General features: G+C 35.7%; 1 protein-coding gene across 4 annotated transcripts in view; it reads right to left on the bottom strand.

Moving 5' to 3' along the window:
* Dock4 (dedicator of cytokinesis 4) overlaps positions 1-22,802 on the bottom strand; it is a 457,617-nt gene that overhangs the window by 199,875 nt on the left and 234,940 nt on the right. For all 4 annotated transcript variants that reach the window (XM_058576081.1, XM_058576082.1, XM_058576080.1 and 1 more), the window contains exons 9-12: positions 9,528-9,609; positions 8,901-8,961; positions 4,861-4,993; positions 1,136-1,224 (exon numbers count right to left, since the gene is read on the bottom strand). In XM_058576081.1, the coding sequence (XP_058432064.1) occupies positions 1,136-1,224; positions 4,861-4,993; positions 8,901-8,961; positions 9,528-9,609 (365 nt within the window). The remainder of the gene's footprint in view (positions 1-1,135; positions 1,225-4,860; positions 4,994-8,900; positions 8,962-9,527; positions 9,610-22,802) is intronic.

Consider the following 22,802-nt stretch of genomic DNA (forward strand, 5'->3'; position numbering starts at 1 on the left):
TCCAAAGCAAATGACCATCTATATCAAATATAACCCATTACCTCCCCAACTCTTGGGAGAAGGAGGCCAACTCTTCATCTGACCTCACCATTCTGTTCAGCCTGAAATGCTGCCACATGTGTGAGCTGTGGATCCTTATGGTTCTCAAGAAACTGAACCACAAAGGCTTCTGGCTGCAGTTACTTTCTCTTTGTGGGATACATTGGCCTAGAGAGATGTGCATGAGTCTGAAAAGAAAAGCTGGTCTGAATTTAAACTGGTTCTCCTAATTACTAGTAAAGTTGGACTATCACACAAATATCTATTTATATTCAAGAGCTTTAAAAATTACTTCTAAAAACAATGCATTCCATTTAAATAATGGCTTGTTTAATTTGAGCTTTCTTTATGTCAGCTGAAACACACAAATGCATATTATTTTGCTTCAATGTCTGACTGAAGGGTGAATAGGCACAAACAATATTCACCAAGTTTTTGCTAATAATCACATGTAAAGTAGTCACTATGTATGCTATACAATCTACTTACACCATATAATGTCACATAGTCTATGATGTGTAACTACTGTAATACAAGTCTGCATGCCATATATTACATATAACTTACAGTGGCACGTAGAACATGAGTTGCTCTCTGAATAAGCATACATAGATTTTATCTATGTGACACCACAGTCATCATCACTTCCTCAGCCCACTTCAATATGTGAACCTGTATGTTGGTTACCCAGTACAATAATGCTGCTTACAGCAGATTACAGACAATGAGGCATCCTGTAATTGGACCTTCCTGTCAGACTTCTGTTTATCAAACCTACAGTCATGAACCCAGACATACTATCATTTAGGTTTTAGCAGTAAGTAAAAATTTATAGGTCTCAAGACTTGGCACCACTGAACAAATTCAGATCCGTAACTTTGTTTTAAGCCAGAATGAAATACATTTTTTTCTGAAAATTTATACTTATAGGCCTATCACACACAATACAGGGAGATGTACCACAGTGCTTACTGAGCATTTTTAAAATTAGGAAGACAAAGAGAAAAAACCAAGGGTTTGACCATTTCCTTTTGACCTAAACGAAAGGCCTGAAATAAAAAGTGTAGGGCCAAGTTAGCCAGTTCCATGTACTCACCTGCATTGGAGCCAGTCAAATTATAGCGTGCATTCAGCTTCTTGATGATGTTCTCATGGATTTGGTACCACTCACTCTCTGTATTACACCTATGAAAATAATCACTTGGTTAAACTTTACTGAAACATGGATTAAGCAATGATCTTGAATGCACACCTGCTCTTTTTGTTATGACCATACAAGGTACTTCCCTAAATCTCCTTAGAATTCCTCGAAATTTGCTGCAAACAACTGATGGTTTTAGCATGGCTATGCCAAGATGAGAAGTAATGCCCACGCCTGGTGAGGCATGGCCACCTACCCCATCAAAGCAGCAGCTGGGATGAACTCACAGATTAAAAGTGGCCCCCAAAGAGAAAAAATGCTGGAGAAGAATGTATACAATGGAAGATAGAAGAAGCCATCCCACCTATCCAATTGTGAAACATCAATTGCCACTTAGTACATCTGCTTCCACTTTCCTTATTTCAACCCAGTAGGGAAGGAAGAAAGAAGGTTTACTATCCTATTAGATAGTTAAGTGACTCTAGAGCATATGCTCTTTAACAATAACACCAAAAAAAAAAAAAAACTCCATATAAAATCAAAGGCCCCCTTCTAGTCTCAGACTAGGTATCTGTTACTGTTCTTAAGAGTGCCAGATAGACTAGGGGCTTGGTTACCTTAACATTTAGAAACTTCTTACAAATTGTTTCTAACAAGCACTTTCTGGAGTGTTTTTCTAAATTCCTGGTTCCTCTCTATTGTGCAGTGACTGTTTTGCCTGGTTTAGCATTCTCTTGAAATGGCCTCATGATTTGCTGAATTGTCATTTTTAAGGGACTTCTCTTCTAGGAAGAATTACCCAAAGCCTTACTTGATGCTTAAGAAAAAAATCAGAAAATAAAATACCATGAAGACCAGCACAATTTATTTTTATGAGAGTGAATGTCTGCCATAGGCAGAGCCGGGATTCATGGGTCTCCTTCATCAGCTGCATAATCAAGGATGATGCATGTAACTGTCAGCCCCTCAGTGTTCCCTGTGGCAAGATAAACATGGCCCTTGCAACCCACACCTGGAAAGACTATTCTAAGAAGACACTGTGTTTGCAAAGAATTTCAATTTTCATAAAAAGCAACAGCACATACCACCATCATCATATTACTATATAGTAGTATGAAGTAACATCTGGAAGAACACAACCTGATACCTTGAGAGCTCTAGTTCTGGAACTGGACAATCTTGATTTCAAATATGGTTCTCATTCTTATTAGCTGCATGACATTGAGCAAGTCATTTAACTGTCCCCTTATGAGTAAAACTGAGATTACAGCATCTGCTTCATGGTTTGTTTTGAGGATAAAATGACACAATAGGCTTAACATGCTGACCAGAGTCCCTGGTATATAGTAAGCACATAGTAAAGGTTGGCCGTTACTCATCACTTTTATTTCAAATAAACGATGTTTTAAGACTCACAGCAGAATCTGGAAATATTATTTATGGATTTCCTCATTTTTATTTGTTATTTTTAGTAATATATGATAACAGAATTTATTTGGACATAATTATAAAAGCGTGGAATATAATTTGTTCTAATTCATTCCCTAGTACTTCCCCTTTCCCTTTCTTCCTCCTATCCCCTCCCAGATTCTCTGAACTCTACTCTACTAATCCTTCTGCTGTTTACTTATGGTGTTTTTAAAACCATCTTGTGGATATACATGACGATGAGATTCACTGTGGTATATTCATGTGTGCACATAGGAAACGTAGGTCAGATTCATTTCACTGTCTTTCCCTATCCCATTCCTTCTCCCTCTCCCTTCAATCCCCTTTGTCTACTCCATTGATCTTTCTTCTAATCTTTTTATTTTGGATTAGCTTCCACATATCAGAGAAAACATTGAACCTTTGACTTCTGGGGACTGGTTTATTTCACTTAAGTATGAGAATCTCCAATTCCATCCATTTACCAGCAAATGCCATAAAGTCATACTTCTTTATGGCTGAACAATACTCTATTGTGTATATATACCACATTTTCTTCATCCATTCATCTGTTGAAGGGTACTTAGGTTGGCTCCATAGCTTAGCTATTGTGAATTGTGCTACTATAAACACTAATGTGGTTGTAGTACAGTAGTATGCTCATTTAAAATCCATTGGATATATACCAAGGAGTGGGGTAGCTGGGTCATATGGTGGCTTCATTCCTAGTTTTTTGAGGAATCTATGTATTGCTTTCCAGCCTGGTTGCATCAGTTTGTAGTCCCACCAACAATGTATGGAGAGACCAGAAGGTAGTTACTACAGATTTAAGTCCAGCCATTAAAAATGAGGGTTGACTTATGACAAAAAGAGTAACAAGTAATGCTACCCACTAGCTTAAAAAGTTTTCAAGTTTAAAATCAAGGTCACAGGTTTTATCCCTCTTAAGAAGGGATAAAGAGAATTTCCAGTCCCAAACCACAGGATGTAGATAAATCTTTGTCAATTACTTAACTTGCTACAGAGGTCACCACTTGGTGGAGAGTAGATAAATCCATGAAACACTGCTGTAGTGGGTAAAAAATAAGCAATTGAAGTATGTGTCCCATAGGGGTGTGCTGGTTGTGACCACCATATATGAAAAAACTATTGGCATATGTTAGATCTAGCAACACAAACTCTGGAATAAAAGACAAAAGCAAGGTTGCTTGTGCAGGTAGCCAGGAGTTGGCCCTCAAAACAGGAATGCGGATACCCCAGGGGGCTGGCTCTGACCATGTCTTTCTAGTTCAGCTCTCAATTCTCAGATGTGTGGGGAAGTAAACAGGGTAGGCTGACTCAAACCATGTGCATTTAAGAAATCATTTATCTTAGAATTCGGATTATGTCAAGTGATTTTCTTAGCAGAGCATTATGGGTTATACTGTGTCCCCCTCCAAAAAGATAATGTTGATATCCTAACTTCAAGTACCTCAGAATGTGACCTTATTTGGAAAGAGGATCTTTAAAGAAGTTATCAGGTGATAATGAGGTCACTGGTGTGAGCCTCAATCCAGTACAATTGTCTTTATAAAAGGAAAAAATTAGACAGAGACAGCCACACGCACATAGGGAGAATGCTGTGTAAAGATGAAGGGAGAGCTCAGGATGACAATAACTACAAGCCATGGAACATCAAAGGTCACTAACAACCAACCAGAGGCTAGGAAAGAGGAATGGAAATAATTCTCCCTCACGGCCCCCAGAAGGAACCACCTCTGCCAACATGTTATCTCAGACTACTAGCCTCCAGGACTAGGAGACAATAAATTTTTGTAGTACACACTTTCGTAGTACTTTACTACCGCAGGCCAGTTTAATATATGGAGTAGGAGGGTAATCACCTGAGCTTCCCTGTCTTAGTTCTCATTCATTTTTATTACAAAGTGTAGTATTTCCACTTTCCAAGAATGAATTAATTAATTATGAAAGATATACCAGGTATGCAAATTCAGTGGAAGTATGCTACACAGTACATGGTCTACCCAATCAATAAACCATCTGTATTCATTGGTTTTTGATTTCATATTTCTTCTGACTAAGAGTGACTTGTGGGCTAATTTGCAGCAAGTCAACAGATTGCTGGGAGTTTGAAAAATGACTCAAGCTTAACCCATGTGGTGTTCTGCACTTCCACACATAAAGTATTATCCAGGTAAGATCCAGATGCACCCCTGTGCCCACCCAGGCCCCACCATGTTCAGGCTTCTTACATGTACACTTTCAGGACAAGGTCATCCTTCGTCTCTCCTGTTAGCAGATCCGCGATGCTAAGAACCGCACAACCAAAGGGTCGCCGGTACTGGACGCTGCAGGCATTCTTTTTTTCTCCTGCTCCCATTCGACCTATCCAGTTAAAGAGCAAACATGACTCATGGAAATATTTGATTAGATGCATCCTAATCAGAGACACACAGAGCCACCAAGCAGGTCATACATACAAAACATAATTGGGTGATGGAAAGGGTATAGGATGGGGGCAAAAGATTTCACTTTGCTTCAGGATCGCCTGCTCCAGTCACCTTCCTCTGTGACCTTGGGCAAGCAGCATGAACTCTGAGCTTCAGCTGCCATCCATAAAACTATGAAAATTAGAGCTGATCCCATGTTTGGGCACCACTTTCCTTCTCTTAGGATTCATGAAGAGATCCCAGAAGGCCTACTTTATTAAAGGCAATCATGGTGCCTATGACATTTTCCATTTTCTAAAAAATTTCTTATTCACAAAACCATTTCAAAAAATTCACCTCTGAAAAAAAGCAGTTGGAGAGACTCTGAATATAACAAGGAAGCACAGGTGACTAAATGAGCATGCTCCTGCCTCACTGTGCAGGCTGTGGATAACTTGGTCCATTACTAACATGCCCTGGGACTGTGTTGACTATTACAAGCCTGAAAATTGTCATTTATTTGAAAATATGTTATCATTATTTTAATTTATTATTCATATTTAATTCCCGTGATTATTTTAAAGACCAAAAGCATAATGTATACTGAAGCTGAAATATAAGAAGTTAATAAGGGGCAAAAAAAAAAGAAAAAATGCAAATTTGTCTCTAGATGCTGGTCAGCAGATCCATAAGTTGTTTCTATCTGAGCAAAATTCTATAGCATATCAAGATGTCTCTAGAATTTCCAAAATCCAATGTTATATAGAAAAAAACCCCACCCAAACCAAAAGGATGGTAGTATCCAATTGGGTTTTTACTCATCACTACTAAAGAAAAATGGAAAACTATATGTGCAATGTGTCACTTTCAGGGAAATGCTTGCAAATAAAATCCTGAAAACCTCTTATTTTATGGTTAGAATCAAAACTAAAAAAAATTGGACAACAGAAATCAATCACTTTTTAGATGTGCAAAATGTAACATTTTTAAATGTCATGTTTTCATGACCTCAAGCTATAGTCGGAAGCTAAATTTAAATATACATAATTTTAATATAATTTCTGCCTACAAGTCAAACATCTTGTAATGTCATATTTAAATTGGCTAATTTAATTATAAAGCAATTGTGCTTTGATATAGTGCAATCTTGATCAATATCATGATTTAAAATACAAATTTTATTTTACTTACTCATTCCTTTATACATGCAAGATGACAAAGTAATTAGGAGATTTCTGAGAGAAGTGCTTCAAAGTTATTTAATATTAGAAAAGAAACTCATTAATAAAAAAAAATAGGAACTGAACATGAATATTCCTAAGGAATCTTCTAGCTCTGGCTTCCTACAATTTATACAAGGGCATAACACACTTACCAGTCCTTTTTAAAACATCCCCTTCCTCTAGTACTGTGCTAAAGAAAAAAAACTATGGAGGAAGATTGAGAAATAAGGGGGGTGGGAGAAGGTCTGTTCTCAGAACTACTTGAGAAGGTGCTCTAGGGAGGCTTGAAAGCTCTGCCACTGTGAAGCTTTGCTCCCTCCAAAGCTGCTGCTTCTTAAGTCCTCGACATGCAGTATTCAGTGTCCTTTCAGGACACTGTGGCACTACAGCTTTGCACACTGAGGCTTTGGTCTAACAATTACACCAATGAGATGATTCAGTGTCAGCCCTGGGGTTCCCAACTCCAGGATTAATAAGAATTCACAGTTCTGCTCTGATTACTAGAAAAATTCTCTAAGCAGGAAGGAAGATAGGAGGAATGTGGAAAGATAAAATATTAAGGGTCCAGCCAAAAGCCAGAAGGGGAAACAAGAGAAGTTCTTTGAACTTCACTTAGGTTGGGCAGGGGGATATAAAACTATTAATTGCTCTTTTTTCCTTTTTTTTTTTTTTCCTTTTTTCCTCTCTCTTCTTTCCAAATCAAAGGCTGGGCATAATTTGTCAGCTTTGAGGTGTTATTGCTCCTACTTTCAGCAGCCAATGAGGGACAGTGTGTCCTTTTCCCAATAAAGCAGGTACAAGGGACATTCTATAAAAAGAAGTATCTGTCCCTGAAAGATAACAATCTTCCACTCCTCAATTTTACTAAATCGAAGGAGGGTGGCAGACAAAGTCATAACCTTTCTTACAGCATTTTAGCCTAACTTCATTTCTCCTCAGTTTCAAGCAGTAAAAATTTCTTGCAAGTTTCTTTCAACAATTCCAGAGATTTATCTTTAGCAAACCTAGAGGCAGGCAGGTAGGTAATTTCTGGATCAACATTCATTTTGAATGGTGTAATGACCATAAAATCTTAGTAAAAAATGCAAGTACTAATCAAACACCAGGTATTTGAAAGGCAGCCCTATGACAGGCAACACTTTTGAGGTGGTTGCCTCAGCAATGAAGCTGTAAGAGGGGGACCATGGGCTTGAAGGGCACACACTCAGCTGCATGTTTTTATTTTTTCACCCAAATCATGTATATATTGTCTAGAAAGTTTCAAAAGCAAAAGTGGTTTACTTTTACTCTCAGTGCTTCAGATTATATTCAAGTTTTAGCAGTTTTACATAAAGATATCCCAAACTACATTTTAACAACTGGCATTACAAATTTGAAGTAAAATATATATATAATATATATACATATGTAGTATATATATTATATATAAATATACACACATATATCTATATCTATATCTATATATAAATTATACAAGAAACTGTATCATATCATTCTCCAACAGACAGAGGTTTTATCTCAAAAGTACATAGCAACACAGATTGCAACTTTTCCAAAATTTTAGAAGGTACTTTACAATTTTTTTCCTCACAGACTCATTTATTAAAGGAAAAATTAAAATGCAACACAGTTTAGTTTTTGAAATCATTTCTACTATCTTTCAAATATAAAAAATAATTTAAAATGAAAACAAATATTCTGAACACATTTTTACAAGATATATAGAGAAATCTATGTTGGAATGAAAGTTTTTTATAGTCTCTCTCAATACACAATGTGGTTGTTGCATGCGTAAACTAAAAGACTATAAAATTAAAGGTCATTTAGCATGTCTGCATGGCAAGCTATTACTGCACTGCAGAAGTATTTCCCTGCAAGTAACAGAGCACAGTTAGTGAAGAATTGGAAACACATTTCCAGCATCGGCTGGTCAGCCTTATTAGAAACACTGCAGAAGCTGCACCATTCCTTATTTCACCCAGCTGCTCTGACCCAAAAGGTGGAAATATGTGGGAAAATAGAATACCAAAGTGTGTTCTGCAAGATATTAATAAATGCTACATTATATCCATGCTTTCACAATCAAATCAGATTTGGGGGAAGCTGGGTCAACAAAGTTAGAGAACCATATTGATTTCTCCCTGTAGGACTTCTCAGACCCATTAATGAGCTATGACATTATAGCAGTTCAAATAATACAGTATTCAGCATCTCTTAAACCTCTTTTTGTAGAATCTTCTGTAATAATGCTTTATAACATTCTGCATTTAGGAAAGTGATAGCTGGTGTGAAGCTTTCCTCAACTTGTAGGAAACTCAGGTCCTAAAAGTTTGTTTCATGCTATAAGAAATTAAAATTTAAAAGGGCAAATACAAAATATTTGAATCAGATGTGTTTAGGAGATTCAAGAAAACAAAAGGAAATACAACAAATTCCTTAACAACTTACATAGAAAAAGATCCATATCTATTCATGGTAGGTGAGAAGGTTGTAATGTGAGGACGGGGAGGCCAGAGAACAAATCTGTACTTCTGGAATTCACATTTCATTCCAGGGAGCAAAACACACACACAAACACACAAGCACATGGAGACCTCTCAGCTATTTTGCCTGTAAAACAGCAGCAAGTGCTGTACCTACCAATTCGGATGATGTGCACAGTGATATAGATGTCCTTTCTTAGCTCGCTGCTACCCAAATCCTACCAAAAAATAAAATTGGGTTATTTTAGAATTCATAATCTGCACCAGCACTTAAAGATTATAGTACATTATTTTCACAAGAGCAGAAAGACAAAGATGAACATAAATATTCTTAATGGAATGTTTAGAGCAAAAGCACATGATTCAAATTCTGACATGATTCAAATTCTGTTCTAAAAATGTCACTACAATCAACTTTGAGTCAACTGCTGTTAAGAGATGTTTAAAAGGAAATACCATTGTTCATTCAGGCTCTCTCTCACATTTATGAAGCACATATTAAAAACCAGGTGCCATGCTAAGCCCTATTGCTACTGAACTTTGGCAATCATATCAGAGCACCAAAACACACCAACAGAAAAATTAAAGGAGCCAATAATATCCTAAGGGAAGTACAGTAATTGTGAATGACAGTATTCACAATTTTGGCCATTAATGCAATGTATGTGTTACTTACAAAGTTTAAATCAATTCACTATGTTCTTTCACAATCTTTTATTTCTCCTAAATAATATGAAGCACAGCTGGAAGAAGATACCTCATTAACAAAAGAAGATTCACTTACCACAAAGAGAGAGCAATGTCGTTCTGGTTTATCTGGGGCTTTGGGAAGCCCATTTCTATTCAGTCTCAAGAAAAATCTCTCACTATAAGGGAAAAAATGGAATGCTTTGAAAATTATTTAATATTTATTCCTTTTCCAATTGCTATGCATTCTACGAATTAAGCTCAACATTTGTTAAGTTATTCATGTAATATCAAGATTACCTATATAAATTCGGAGAGTACTGAAGACAGTAAATATTTCCTTCACTTCTTATAAAACGGCAAAGTAGTAATTGCAAAAGAAAACATAAACAGGCAAAACAACTTTTAAAGCTGTAAGATAGGTTTCCCTATCAATGATACCATTGTTAGTATTCCAAAAAGTAGAAATAAATGCACAAAACCAAAAAATATAGACTGATAGTTCATGTGTTTGTACCTATCAAGATCATCTTCATGTTTTACATCATATTACTTCACTAAAATTAAGGGCAAGTAGCTTTATATTTTATGGTCTTCTAAGTCTATATAACTCAAAACACAAACAGAACTCCCCAAAAATGAAACTTGAATTTTCTTTGATCTTTAAACAAAAAGATCTCAAACTTCATTGAACATGCATTTGAAAATACAGTGCCGCCCAGATTTAATGCAAATACAAACATTGTTGTTGATCAGCCACTAATTCTAGGCAATGAACACTTTTAGACACCATTTAGATTCAAGATCATGTATGACACTATTTATTTATGTTCAAAAAAAAATAAAATGATTATCAACCCAAGGAAAATTAATCTACCAGCTACCATGAGCTTCAAATTCTAACTGAATTTCAATATCCTGGTGCCTATGATAGAATCAAAATGCTGGCTGCCTCAGGCAGAGAATACCCATGGAATGTGTAATTATCACATGGTGGTGCAGCCTTGGGCAGCGCAGCTTCTGCCTAGGGAGCAAGCAGGGAAATGGAGTGCAGGACATCAGTTAAAGGTCCAGAACCTACCAAGTCTCTATTATTCATCACTGGATCCTTGGCTTAAACAATGGCTGTACCATCCAAATACACAGAAGGAGAAAAAAATGATAACCATAAACGGATCTCTAAGGAAGCATATAGATTTGAATTTATGGCCGCTATGGAAAACTTTTGCTCTTTTGTGATCTAAATTCACAGAGATATATTTAACAGATCCAACTGCCTGGCTAACCTCATCTTTTTCTTATATTATGCCTATTTCTGACCTCTCATATAAAAAAGGGCAACCAATACACACTTCTATGGGGCCATTTCCATTTCTATTACCTAAGCTTTTTTTCCACAGAGGAGGTAGCTGATAAGGCATAAATGGAGAGAATACAAATTACCATGAGGAGCCTCAACTAAAGTCAAAGTTCCTATATAATATTATTTTGAAAGAGACACTGGGAATGACAGATACAATTGAGGGTGTGGAGATGAATTAGTCTTATCCAACTGTAATTTACTATAATTAAAAAAAAAGACTTCATCCTCTCTTCACAGTAGAAGAAAATTCAGTATTATTTCAAATTTAATATAAGATAAAAGAAAATATGCAAAAATGTATCTTAAGATAAAGGAATTATATTTCAAACACTCTAAAGTCATATTATTAGGTAATACTTCTGAGAATTCACCATTTGACAGGCACTCTGCTAAGGACTTCACATGAATTAACTCCTTTTATATTTACCTCATTCTTAGGAAGCAGATACTATTATGATAACCATTTTAAAGAAAGGAAAACTAAGATAATAAATAGCTTTGCCCAAGATCACAGAGCTGGTGTGTGACTGAGTAGAGATTCTATTTCATGTGTAAAGTGAAAACCCTCACACTTCATCTGAATGTCATAGGTAAATTATATCTCTGCTCTACACAACCATTGAGCCGATATTTCCAGAATACTGAGATAAAAGCATTGTCATTTATCTACCTGGGATACCCACATGATTTAGTCAAGCCTGGTCTTAAAAGTTCAGGAAATTTCCCCATGACCTGGACTAAATGGAAAGGAAGAAGTATCAATACTGACTGAGTAGGCTTCAAAGCAGTCTTTGGTAGTTTTTTGTTTTTGTTTTTTTTTAATATTTTTTGTTGTTGTTGTTGAAAGATCCTATTTTAATCATTTATTTATATGTGGTGCTGAGAATCAAACCCAGTACCTCACACATGTGAGGCAAGCTCTCTACCACTGAGCCACAACTCCAGCCCAGTAGGTATTTTTGTATTTTGAGACAGGGACTCACTAAGTTGCTTAGGGCCTTAGTAAGTTGCTGAGGTTGGCCTTAAACTTGTGATCTCCTATCTCAGCCTCCGAAGCTATGAAGCATGTAGCAGCACACTTGACTTTGGTAGTTTTTTTTTCAATGAAAAAATGACTTGATAAATAAATTATTCTACTAAACAAAGGTGAGACTTCAAAAAGAGTTTAAGAATTTGATTTTACTTTTAGTCAAAACTGCTAAGGTTTAAAGCTGGCATTTGTATTTACTAATTATAAAACATAAGCAATATGAGCATTTCCCCCTCTTCTGTATCATGAACAGTATGTCCTAACTTTACATTTTTTTTTTGAATTGTGTTTCTGAATGATACATTTAAACACTTATTCCCATTGAAACACTGGCAACAAATACCACATTACCTTCTGATAGGTCAATCCAAATGATGAATGCCAAGAAAATTAATATATAAAAATCTATTAGGCATTTTAGACATTTTCAACTAAATATAAAATTTAATACTAAATGTAAAATATACACATATTCCATATACGTGAGCTTTATCAATATTCTGGTAAAAATGTTTTCTAATGTATTCTATTTCAGAAAGAGATTATTTTTGCTCTATCACAATTTTAATTTCACTTGTCTAGATAGAATCCTAATTATGAAAGTATTCTACTATATCATATCTTATTTCATAAAGAATATCAATATGTACTAAGCTAATGATGTATGCCTTAGCTTAAACAAGCCTTAAGAGGGAGATAAAAATAGACTGAAGATGAGTGCAGTGGAGGTAGTTATGTGCAAATTGTTAAAAAAAAAAAACAGTCTTATTTAAATAGAATATCTCTGTGGTCAATTAATTTTTTAAAATTTATTTGGTGACATGATGCTGTTATACAAACTCAGTTTCTTTCATCTTTATTGATATAGTAGGTAATCAATCAGCAAATGATTTTGGAGAGGGGGGGAAAAGCCTACAGTAAGGAATTTTAGAATCTCTGGATTATAATCACCTTCCATCATTCATATATTTGAGAAATACCAGGATGTCTAACTTCAAGGCCAAGATAAAAATTGAACAAAGTTAATGATATTTCATTCAGACACATCTTCTAAAATTCTCTCAACTATGTCACATGAAGTTTTGTGGCTACACACAAATGTACTTTCGATGCTCTATCTTAAGTCTGCTTATTAAGTTATTTGTTTAAAAAAATTAACAAATCTACTTTTCCTAAACTTAAAAAGTGTCCTATTATAAGATAAATATACCTGAATTACATTGTTCATGCTTCTTTCCTAACTTTAAGAGATTTGGGTGTTTCTTTCCTAGTCATTGACCATCTTCAGTTTCTACCCAATGATTTGGTATTCCTTGATAAGACTAAACAAATATACAATTTTAGGGAAAAAACATAACATCATCAAAATAACTGAAAAGCTTTAACTCTCCCAAATGTTCCTTCTCTTTTTCATAATATCCTTTTCTTTAATATTAAGGAAATCTCCAAAATTTCCCCCAAAGACATTTCAACCAATGCTGTCCCACCACCAGATGTGAGATTCACCACATCAGTTTCATGGCACTTCTAAATTCTAGATCATGCCATTTAATCCTGTCCCAATGTAGATTTTATATCTTCATTATATTAAACATATAATAATGAATAAATCTGCAGTGACTAAGGTTTTCTAATGCCTCCCTCTTCTCAAAGATTAAGGAAATAGAATACTTGTAGAAAACCTGAGAAAAGAGAATTGATATTATCAGTACAGAAAAGATCATTATTGGCCTCATATACTGCCTCATGTTCTTCTAGAGTAAATTTCACTACAGGAAGCAATTTAGTGTCCACCTGAGTTCAGTGTGTGTTTCATTATACATCATGATACTATAAATCAACAATAATTCTTTCCCTGGAAATAAAGACTAACAAATCATAATTATTATTTATAACCTACCTTCTTCTGACAAGGATTTAAGAAAACCAAGATAATGTAATAAGAATAGAAATAAGTGTCCCCAGCATAGCTCCTAGAGAAAAATAATAAAAGCAAATATGTACCTTCTGGTGCCAGACCCTATAACTTTGGCTTCATGTGGATCTTCTCATTTAATTCCCACAACTACCCTAATGGGGTAGAACCTATCAAGCTGCTTGCCTGACAAATGAGAAAGCTGGGTTTCAGATAACAGGTAAGTTGGCCAAAGTTGTATGGCCAAGCAAGGATGGAGGCAGGATACTAATATCCAGAGTCCAGCTCGAGTGTCTTGGCTCTGAACAACATGCAATCCTGTCTTTGAAAGAACAGCACTTCAGAAACAGAAAAAGAGCAATACTGACTATGTCACATAAAATATTCTCCATAAAAGTTAAAAAATAATTACAAATGCATGAAGCCAAAAGAAAAAAAAAATAAGCCACAACATGACTGTGTTTATGAAGTTTATGCCTGTACAGCCAAACCACTGAATTTCTGATGTCCTGAAAGAGACCTCTAATAATGAAGAGTGTGTTTCAAATAGCACAATTTGGTAGAAATGGTTTTAGCCACGTTACATATACTATAGGAAGCAAGGTGAGGATCTGAGGACTCCAATGGCTTCTCCTCTGTTTCTCAGCACATCTCAACCCCTCAGAAGCAGGCACCCTTCTGTTGCAAAAGCTTTACCTAGGGTCCTAAAGGACCCCAGGCCAGACAGATCTGGGAAGGTTCTTGCAACCTTCTGCATAATAACATCAAGTGCCCCCATGGGGTGTCCTACTATAATCTGTTGCCTTCAGAAGATAATGCAACTAAAAGATACTAAAGGCCAATGTCAGAGATTTTGGTATTTCAATCGAAATATATTTATATATTCTAAAGATTTTAAAATTTTATATTTCATATAAAATTTTTTGTACCTCTGTATATGGATTCATGTTTATTTCTACAACTCACCTAAGAAGCAAAGATGTCTAGTGATTTAATGTGTGTAAAAGTTACACAACATGTACTTTATCCAAAATATACGACTAGGTAATAACGTGGGTTGAACCATGTGGTATGAAAGATATGAAGCTACAAAAATGACAAAGACAGTTTCTAAAATAATTTTTAAAAGTTAAATCATTGGAGGGGCTGGGGTTGTAGCTCAGTGGTAGAGCGCCTGCCTCGCATGTGTGAGGCACTGGGTTCAATCCTCAGCACCACATAAAAATAAAGAAAGATATTGTGTTCAACTACAACTAAAAAAATATTTTTTTAAAAAATTAAATCATTGGAATAGATTTATGATCTCCAAAAGCAATAATAGCAAAAGGGAGAAAACATTAAAATGATCAATTGGAGGAAAAACTGAACTGTCATATTTTTTACTCATACAAATCAATTTTGCAACAAAATATCCATGTAGTAACTTTGAAAAATCAAAGCCAATTATCGTAAATTAATTATGCTGTATGTGAGAATAACAACCAATACCTCTTCTATACTGAGAAAGTGAGAGAGAAGACACACTAGAAACCAAGGAAGAAACAATGAGAGCAATAAGATGGACAATAAGATGGGAAGAGGTAAGAAGATTGCTGGACAGTGTGAATTCTAGAGTTTATCTAGAAGGCAACAGGGTATGCATGAACTCAATGGCTTCTATTTCCTGGCTCTCCTACATTTTCTCAAATGCTTTCTGATTGACTAACAGAGCAAGATGCTCCCAACAATCTGTTGTAAGAGACCAAAATATGCTACCCCAAAACATGTCTCCCTGGCATAAGGATTGTTGAGCAATTAAGAAGAAGCAGATTTGGGAAATCTCTCTGCTCTCCCTCTATTTGCCTAGAAGGAGGAGACAGATGTATGCAATATCCAGCCTCCCACTTCTACCAGGAGGAACCATGTTCACCAATGAAGACAATTTTAGACCCTTACGGGCCTGGAGATGGCACAATGGGTATCTACATTAACAACTTTTGCTAACTATTCTTTGCATTTATTTGCCTTCCCACAAGCTGCTGCTCTTAGAGACTTTATCTTTTCTTTTAAAAAATTGTTACAATGAGTTATACATGATAGCAGAAAGCACTTTGGTTCATTGTATACAAATGGAACACAACTTTTCATTTCTCTGGTTGTACATGATGTAGAGTCACACCATTCCTGCAGTCATACATGTACCTAAGGTAAGAGACTTTATCTTGTCCTTTCTCTATCAGTATACTGATCTTTATTGAAGATGCTATGTTAGCTGAAATTCACAGCCACCTATTTCAGAATTACTCATTCCCTGGGTGTCTTCTATGTATACACAAAATGCACATGCCAATAAACTCTGGTTTTCTTTTGTGAATCTTTCTTTTTTGTTACAGGGGCTAGTTCCAACTAAGAAGATATATAGGTTGTAAAAAAAAAAATTACCTTTCCTCCCCAACAGTGTGAAGAGAGCTGTAATTGTGTTCTTTCCTAGCACAAGTAGCAAAAGACAACTTGAAATAGAAAAATCTAAGCTATACAATGAACTGTTAAAGGAACATCCCCAGAAACTGATGATACTTAGATCAGGCAGGACACCATGAGAAGTGGGTGGAGGGTGGGCTGGCAACCCTGGGTGGCCACATGGGCTTTAGTGTTCACTATGGATGAAGGATAAAAGGATGTTATATGCAAAGAGAATGAGCAGTAGCAAACTGGACTGGTGTCCTTATCCAAGGACTCCTAACCCAGTTACCAGAACATTCTCCTGAGAAGCATATATATATATATATATATATATACATATATATAGATATAGATATAGATATAGATATAGATATATAGATATATAGATATATAGATATCAGAAAACAGGCAACAAAACCCAGGTACCTTAGGGTCAAAGACTTTTCCCCGTCTTTCTCCCAATCACATGACCAACATAAATGACAGAGTTTTTCCTTGGCAATAAATGAAAGCAACATCTCAAGCAAGTCTTTCTAGAGGCTATTAATATGCTTTCTAATTTTAAAACTAAAGCAACATTAGGGCCATGAACTCTTTGACTAAAGGGAAATGGAAAGAGGAAGACCCTGAGTGCCAATGTTTCCACAGTCATTTATTTAAGGAGGAAAGAGATGCGCTTTCTTTTTTAAAGATTAACATCCAAGCCCAGCTTCACAAATGAATGAGTGTGGAAGAACTAAGCACCTAATAATGGGATAGCTTTGCTGGAACAGCAAAAGACTTGACTTCTGCTGAGTGATACAAGAGGAGATAAATGTCTAAGCTACAGTCAAGTTCATTGCCAACTTTCAATATCAAGCCCTTTTCTTTCTTACTACACAGGGTGATTATTAACCACTCTGTGCTATTTTTCATTTCAGATGATAAAGACATTCAAAGAATTTTGTGTTTAGGAAGTTAAGACTCAATGATAAAAGGCATGCAAAACTCCATAAAATTATAAATAAATGATTTTCACATCTGCTGCTTCATGTTATAGTTTCCAGACTTAATGATTGAAACATTAAAGAAATAATCTTGATTACATGTTGATTTAGGAAAGGCAACAATGAGTCTAGATTCAGAAGACATGGGACCCTAGAAATCTCAAAGTTCACTTTGAGTAAAATCCTTAGAAAGAAGAATATTTTATAACTAAATGATTTAGGAAAATATTTGCTTGCATTTCTCTCCAGAAAAGTTTAACTGGAAAACAAGTTTCTCAGAGAAGGAACCAGAAGTAGGTGTGATAGTATCTAGGTCAACAGAAACAGAGATTGTGAAATAAGAAGGGGTAGGCAGAAAGTCTCATATTTATTCTTCTGGGAATTTACATAATTTGATCACTGTAAACACTGTATCTCTGACACTTTATGAGGAAGGAATCACTCTGATCTATATTCAGCAATTATTCTGACTTTTCTAACAATGCCTCTTTGTTAGGAACGCATGTGTAATAAAGAATGTTGAAAGTAAAGTAAACCCAAGCTCTTCATAATTTCTTTGGGTTGAAGTATGCAATTTTTTTAAGGCAAAGAAGCCTTCATGAAAACAGAATAGGTAATAAAAATCCATGCAATTCAAGTCCTACAAAAACAATAAGTGTAATAAATCTTCCATGCATTTATTATCTCAAAAGGATGTTCTTTTTTTAATAAAAATAAGTCAGAATCAAATTTCCCTTTCAGCAGCTTACCTGTAAGATTCTTCATATTCATTATAATTTTTTAAAATGAAACTAAATCATCATTAAATGGCATTTATTGATTAGATGCCACATGTCATAGGCTTTTTGAAAGTCAGAAGCTTTCTTAATCAGAAAGCTACAAAGCCTCTGTACTGATAGACAAATGTTAATATGCATAAGAACAGGTACACTAATATCTGCTGAGGTCTGCAATTTACATAAGTTTAAAAAGGAACCTTATACTGAACTTAACCTAGCCACTGAAAAGGTTAATCATTGTTTTAGACATTGGAATTACTTTTATAAAATAAAATTTCTATGTTGGATACTTTAGAAAATAAAGTTATAGAAATTCTGGCCTTAAAAATGTTTCTCAACATTTGAACATAAGTAGAATATAAGATTTGTGAGGCAGGACTAACTTTTCTCATTTTATTCAATGATGAGCACCCCCAAATGAGTGGCCTGGAAGAGGAGAGAAATAATTGCTTGCTAAATAAATGAATGAAGAACTGACCTCAATAATTCCACAGGAATACTGTGAACTTATGTTTAACTGGAGAAGAAGGAGAAGGAGAAAGGAGAAGAAGAAGAAGAAGGAGCTGTAGCCTCTGTTCAACTTGTAGTTCAAAATTTCTAAATGGAAATGAGATGGAAAAGATGCTATGCATTTATCTGACAATTTTTATGTACTTTTTAGCATGACAGTGTTTGTAAATGATGGTTCCCTAGAGACAGGACTGAGAGCAGAGTTCTGATTAACATAGTGTAACATGAAACAACTCTATAATGTTTCTGATGCACTCAACACCTTGAATTCTATCGCTTATTAAGAAGCATATCCCCCCTGGAGTGGAAGGATGATAGCGAAGATTAAGACGCTAATGGCATCAACTCTTAATGCTTCCCCTCAACAGCAATGCAAGACTTGAAAGCTTCCTTTAACTGCATCAACCCCATGTGTCAGCCACTCTGCAAGGTGCTGAGAACACAAAGATGATGAGAAGATACAGCCGCATCATTAATAATTTCTTTGTTGATGTTGAATCATCCTGCAACATAAATGGCACAGAATACCAAAGAAGTCCTTGCCAAGTGGTTTCTTTGTGTAATGACAGTTTATCCCTCAGGGAACTTAGGGAAACTTAATATACTGAATTCCCTCTAAGCAATAATCACAGGGTAGAAGAAGAAACAGAATCCTAGCAAAAAGAACACTAATCAGGCCATATTTTAAAACACACAGATAGGAAGAAAATGCCCTTCCGGTAACCTTCTAAGATACTTCCATGTTAAGGTAAAAAGGGACAAGTCACCCAAATAATTGCTTAGAAGTCAAGAGAAAGAGAAGGCCAATTTGTAAGGCTTTTTGGTTTTCTGCAATTTTGAATTTCTAGCCACCTATTATAATAATGTGATTCACAATTTCAAAAATAATTGGAATTGTATGGCTCTTAAAATGCAACATAAAAAAATAAACGAGCCCTGAGTGTTCTCAGTACGAATAAAAATGTTTCTTGGCTATTTTGTTTTCATTTAGATTCACCTCCTGGCTGATTTCTTTAAAATCTCTCCCATTAAGGACATCACTAAGTCTCTAAAGCAATTATTTGTTTGTTTGTTTTTATGGGACACAGAAGTGTGACCAAAGGGGGAGTAAAGCACAAATATGATTAACTCTGAAGTGACAACAATCCCAATTTTCATGCACCTGCCAGAACAATCAAATGATGGAGAAGCGGGAGGGTGGGGAGCAGCAGTGCCTTTCAACAAGAGGCCCAAGGGAAGGGCGCCACGGGTCGCTGACAGGCAGACACCCCCAGTGAGATCTGTGCCAGCATGTCTAGACACAGCAGGAAACACTCTGGGCAGTATGGGTGGCTGATACTGCCACGATTCAAGGAGGTCTCTGAATGCCTTCTCCATCTATTTTTGCTCTTGGGGCTGTGCTCCTTGAATGTCTGGCCAGTTGAACTTTTCCCCTACATTGTTGCTTTGCTTTGGAGAGCTTACAATTTTAGTTTTATAAAATGAAACTAGAAAAAGGGAACCATGCATACAATCTTTCAGTGTTCAAAATAATATATGTTCCTACTTTATATAAAAAAATAGATGCTAAACTTGTATGATCATGCCATGGTGAGCTGTAAATCATGTATGAACCAAGAAACACAAGTGCAGCACACAGAGAATTCAAAAAACCTTATCTGCTCTCTTGACTGTCTTATGTACTAACATGTAAACACAAAAATATTAGCTTTTTTTTTTTTCCTACTCTCTGCCAAATAACTAGTTTCCTTAACAGCTCCCTTCTGTATGCTCTTGAAAAATTTCCCCAGGAACTGAGTCTTTTCAAAAGTACAGTTCTTTCATTTTCTTTTAAAAATGAAAAGGCTCTTAGATCTTGTCAGCCCCCAAAGAGAACTACTAGAAGCTACAAATGTAATTTCTTAGATTCTCTTCAACATATCACGGGATTCCCAGTTTTCTCATTCTTTTGGACACGTGGTGTTTCAATCATCAGCCCTACCTCCTGCTTCTGATCCGCACTGCCTGAACACTCCTAGAAAAGCTAACTTGGAAGCCAGGTTCCCTACAGATTTCAGAGATCTCTTAATGGTGCTCACTCAATGCACCTAGGGATTCTGTTACTCATCACAAACTCACTATCACATTCTTTCTTCCTTTTTTTTTTTTTAACATTGGAGTATTATTTTTAACATTTTATTTATTTATTTTGAATTGACAAAAATTGTAGCTGGGCATGGTGGTACACTCCTACTCTGGAGGAGGATTACAAATTTGAGGCTAGCTTCAGCAATTTAGCAAGATCTTATCTCAAAATTAAAAAATAAAATAAAATAAAAAGGTCTGGGAATGTAGCTCAGCGGGAAAGAATCCCTGGGTTCAATTCCTAATACAAAAGAACAAATTGTATGTATTTATATTATACAACATGATATTTTAAAATATGTACATATTATGGAATGCCTAAATCAAACTAATTAACATATGCATTACCTCAAATACTTTCCCACCCCATGGTGAGAACACTTAAAACCTACACTCTCAGCAGTTTTCAAGAATACGTTGCTATTAATTATAGTTACCTTATTATACAATAGATCTCTTGAACTTATTTCTCCTATATAACAAGTTCTATGTCCTTTAACCAACATCTCCCCAAGCCCCCACCAATTCTATGGTGATAACTATTCTACTCTCTATATTTTATAGTTTGATTCTTTTATACTCCACATATAAGTCAGATAATTTGATATTTTTCTTTCTGTGTTTGGCTTATTCACTGATACTGTCCTTTAGGTTCATCCATATTGGGCCAAAGACATGATTTTCTGCTTAAGGCTGAATAAGCACTCCACTGTATATGTATATATCACCTTTTCTTTATTCACTTAGTGGTTGACTCTTAGGTAGTTTTCACCTCTTGGTTATTTTGATAGTGCTGCAATGAACACAGCAGAGCAGATGTCTCTTTGATTTCTTTTCCTTTGAGTCCACACCCAGTAGTGGGAGTGCTGGATCCCTATCACACCCTTGCTCTCAGTCTGCCTACCTTCCTCCTGCAACTCACTTCCAGTCCTTTGCTGTCTGATGGCAGCCAATCTTGTTTTGAATTTTACTCACAAAAGAGTAAGGCAACAAACATAAAGCACCTCTATTCCATCTCAATATTTTATGCCTATTTCACTGACCCACGTCCCACATTAATCAAAGAAGCATCCTTCATCTTTTTTAAAGTAGATTCCTGGCACTTGCTCTGAGAGTCACCATTGGATCTCCAGCTGGGCCTTGCACTGTGAGCACAGGACAGTTACTCCTATGTACTTGTGTAATGAGTGAATAAACAAATGAATGGGAAGAGGTAACAACATTCTTCTAACTGTAATTTTCTCACCTTTGGAGGATGAACTTATACTGATTTAGAGCTCTGATTTTGCTCTTATCTGTAAGTTAAAGTTTTTGCTTTAAAGGCAATACTGACCTTCCTATACCAGTAAGAAAGAGGCATTTTACCATGGAGCTACAACTCCAGCCTATTTTGTTTGTTTTTGTTTTCATTTTCTATTTTGAGACAGGGTCTTGCTAAGTTGTTTAGGTGGACTTTGAACTTGCAATCCTTTTGCCTCAGCCTCCTGTGTTACTGGGATTACAGGTGTGCGCCACTGTGCCTAGATAGAAAAACACTCCTTTTAAGTTCTTTCAAATATGTTATCAAAGGTAATCATTGTGGGTTCACTTGGATGCAGGTATGTTTTCTAGACAGAATGGAATTGGGATCATCTATGGGACTAGACTACATCAATAAAGTAGTCTCCCACCTAATATTCCATTTTACTAGTTACTAGGAGGGCTCTCTAAATTTTACATTACTGTAATATCTTACATTAAAAAATCAACAATTCCTTGAAGACATGATTTCTTTAAGAATTCAAGGGCAACCATCACATATTTCTAGTTATGTTAAAGTATACCTCCTGTTCTGGTTTTTTAAAATCTTCATCACTATAGCTAAGATTTACTAACTAATTACCAGGTGTGGAAGCATCACACTCAGAGTTTAGTGCTAAAGTAATCCTAGGGGGAATGTACTACTATTATCCTCACTTAGCAGATGAGTTAACAGCCACAATATACATGAGTCAACTTGCCCAAGATGATATAGTTACTAAATGGCACAGTCAGGATTTCAACCCAGGTGATATAATTTGAGAGGGTGGCCATGCACATACTATAAAATGGTTTCAAAATGCAGGAAGATAAGTATCTTCCAGATGGAGAGAAATTCACATATGAGTCCATATTAAAAAATCTGTATTTTCACCAATTGTATTACTGTTTATCTTTTCTTTAAATAATAGAATTGTTATGATA

Source organism: Marmota monax, unplaced genomic scaffold (assembly GCF_021218885.2).
Source record: "Marmota monax isolate L192 unplaced genomic scaffold, Marmota_monax_Labrador192_F-V1.1 WCK01_AAM20220418_F8-fsc00139, whole genome shotgun sequence".
Taxonomy (NCBI): domain Eukaryota; kingdom Metazoa; phylum Chordata; class Mammalia; order Rodentia; family Sciuridae; genus Marmota; species Marmota monax.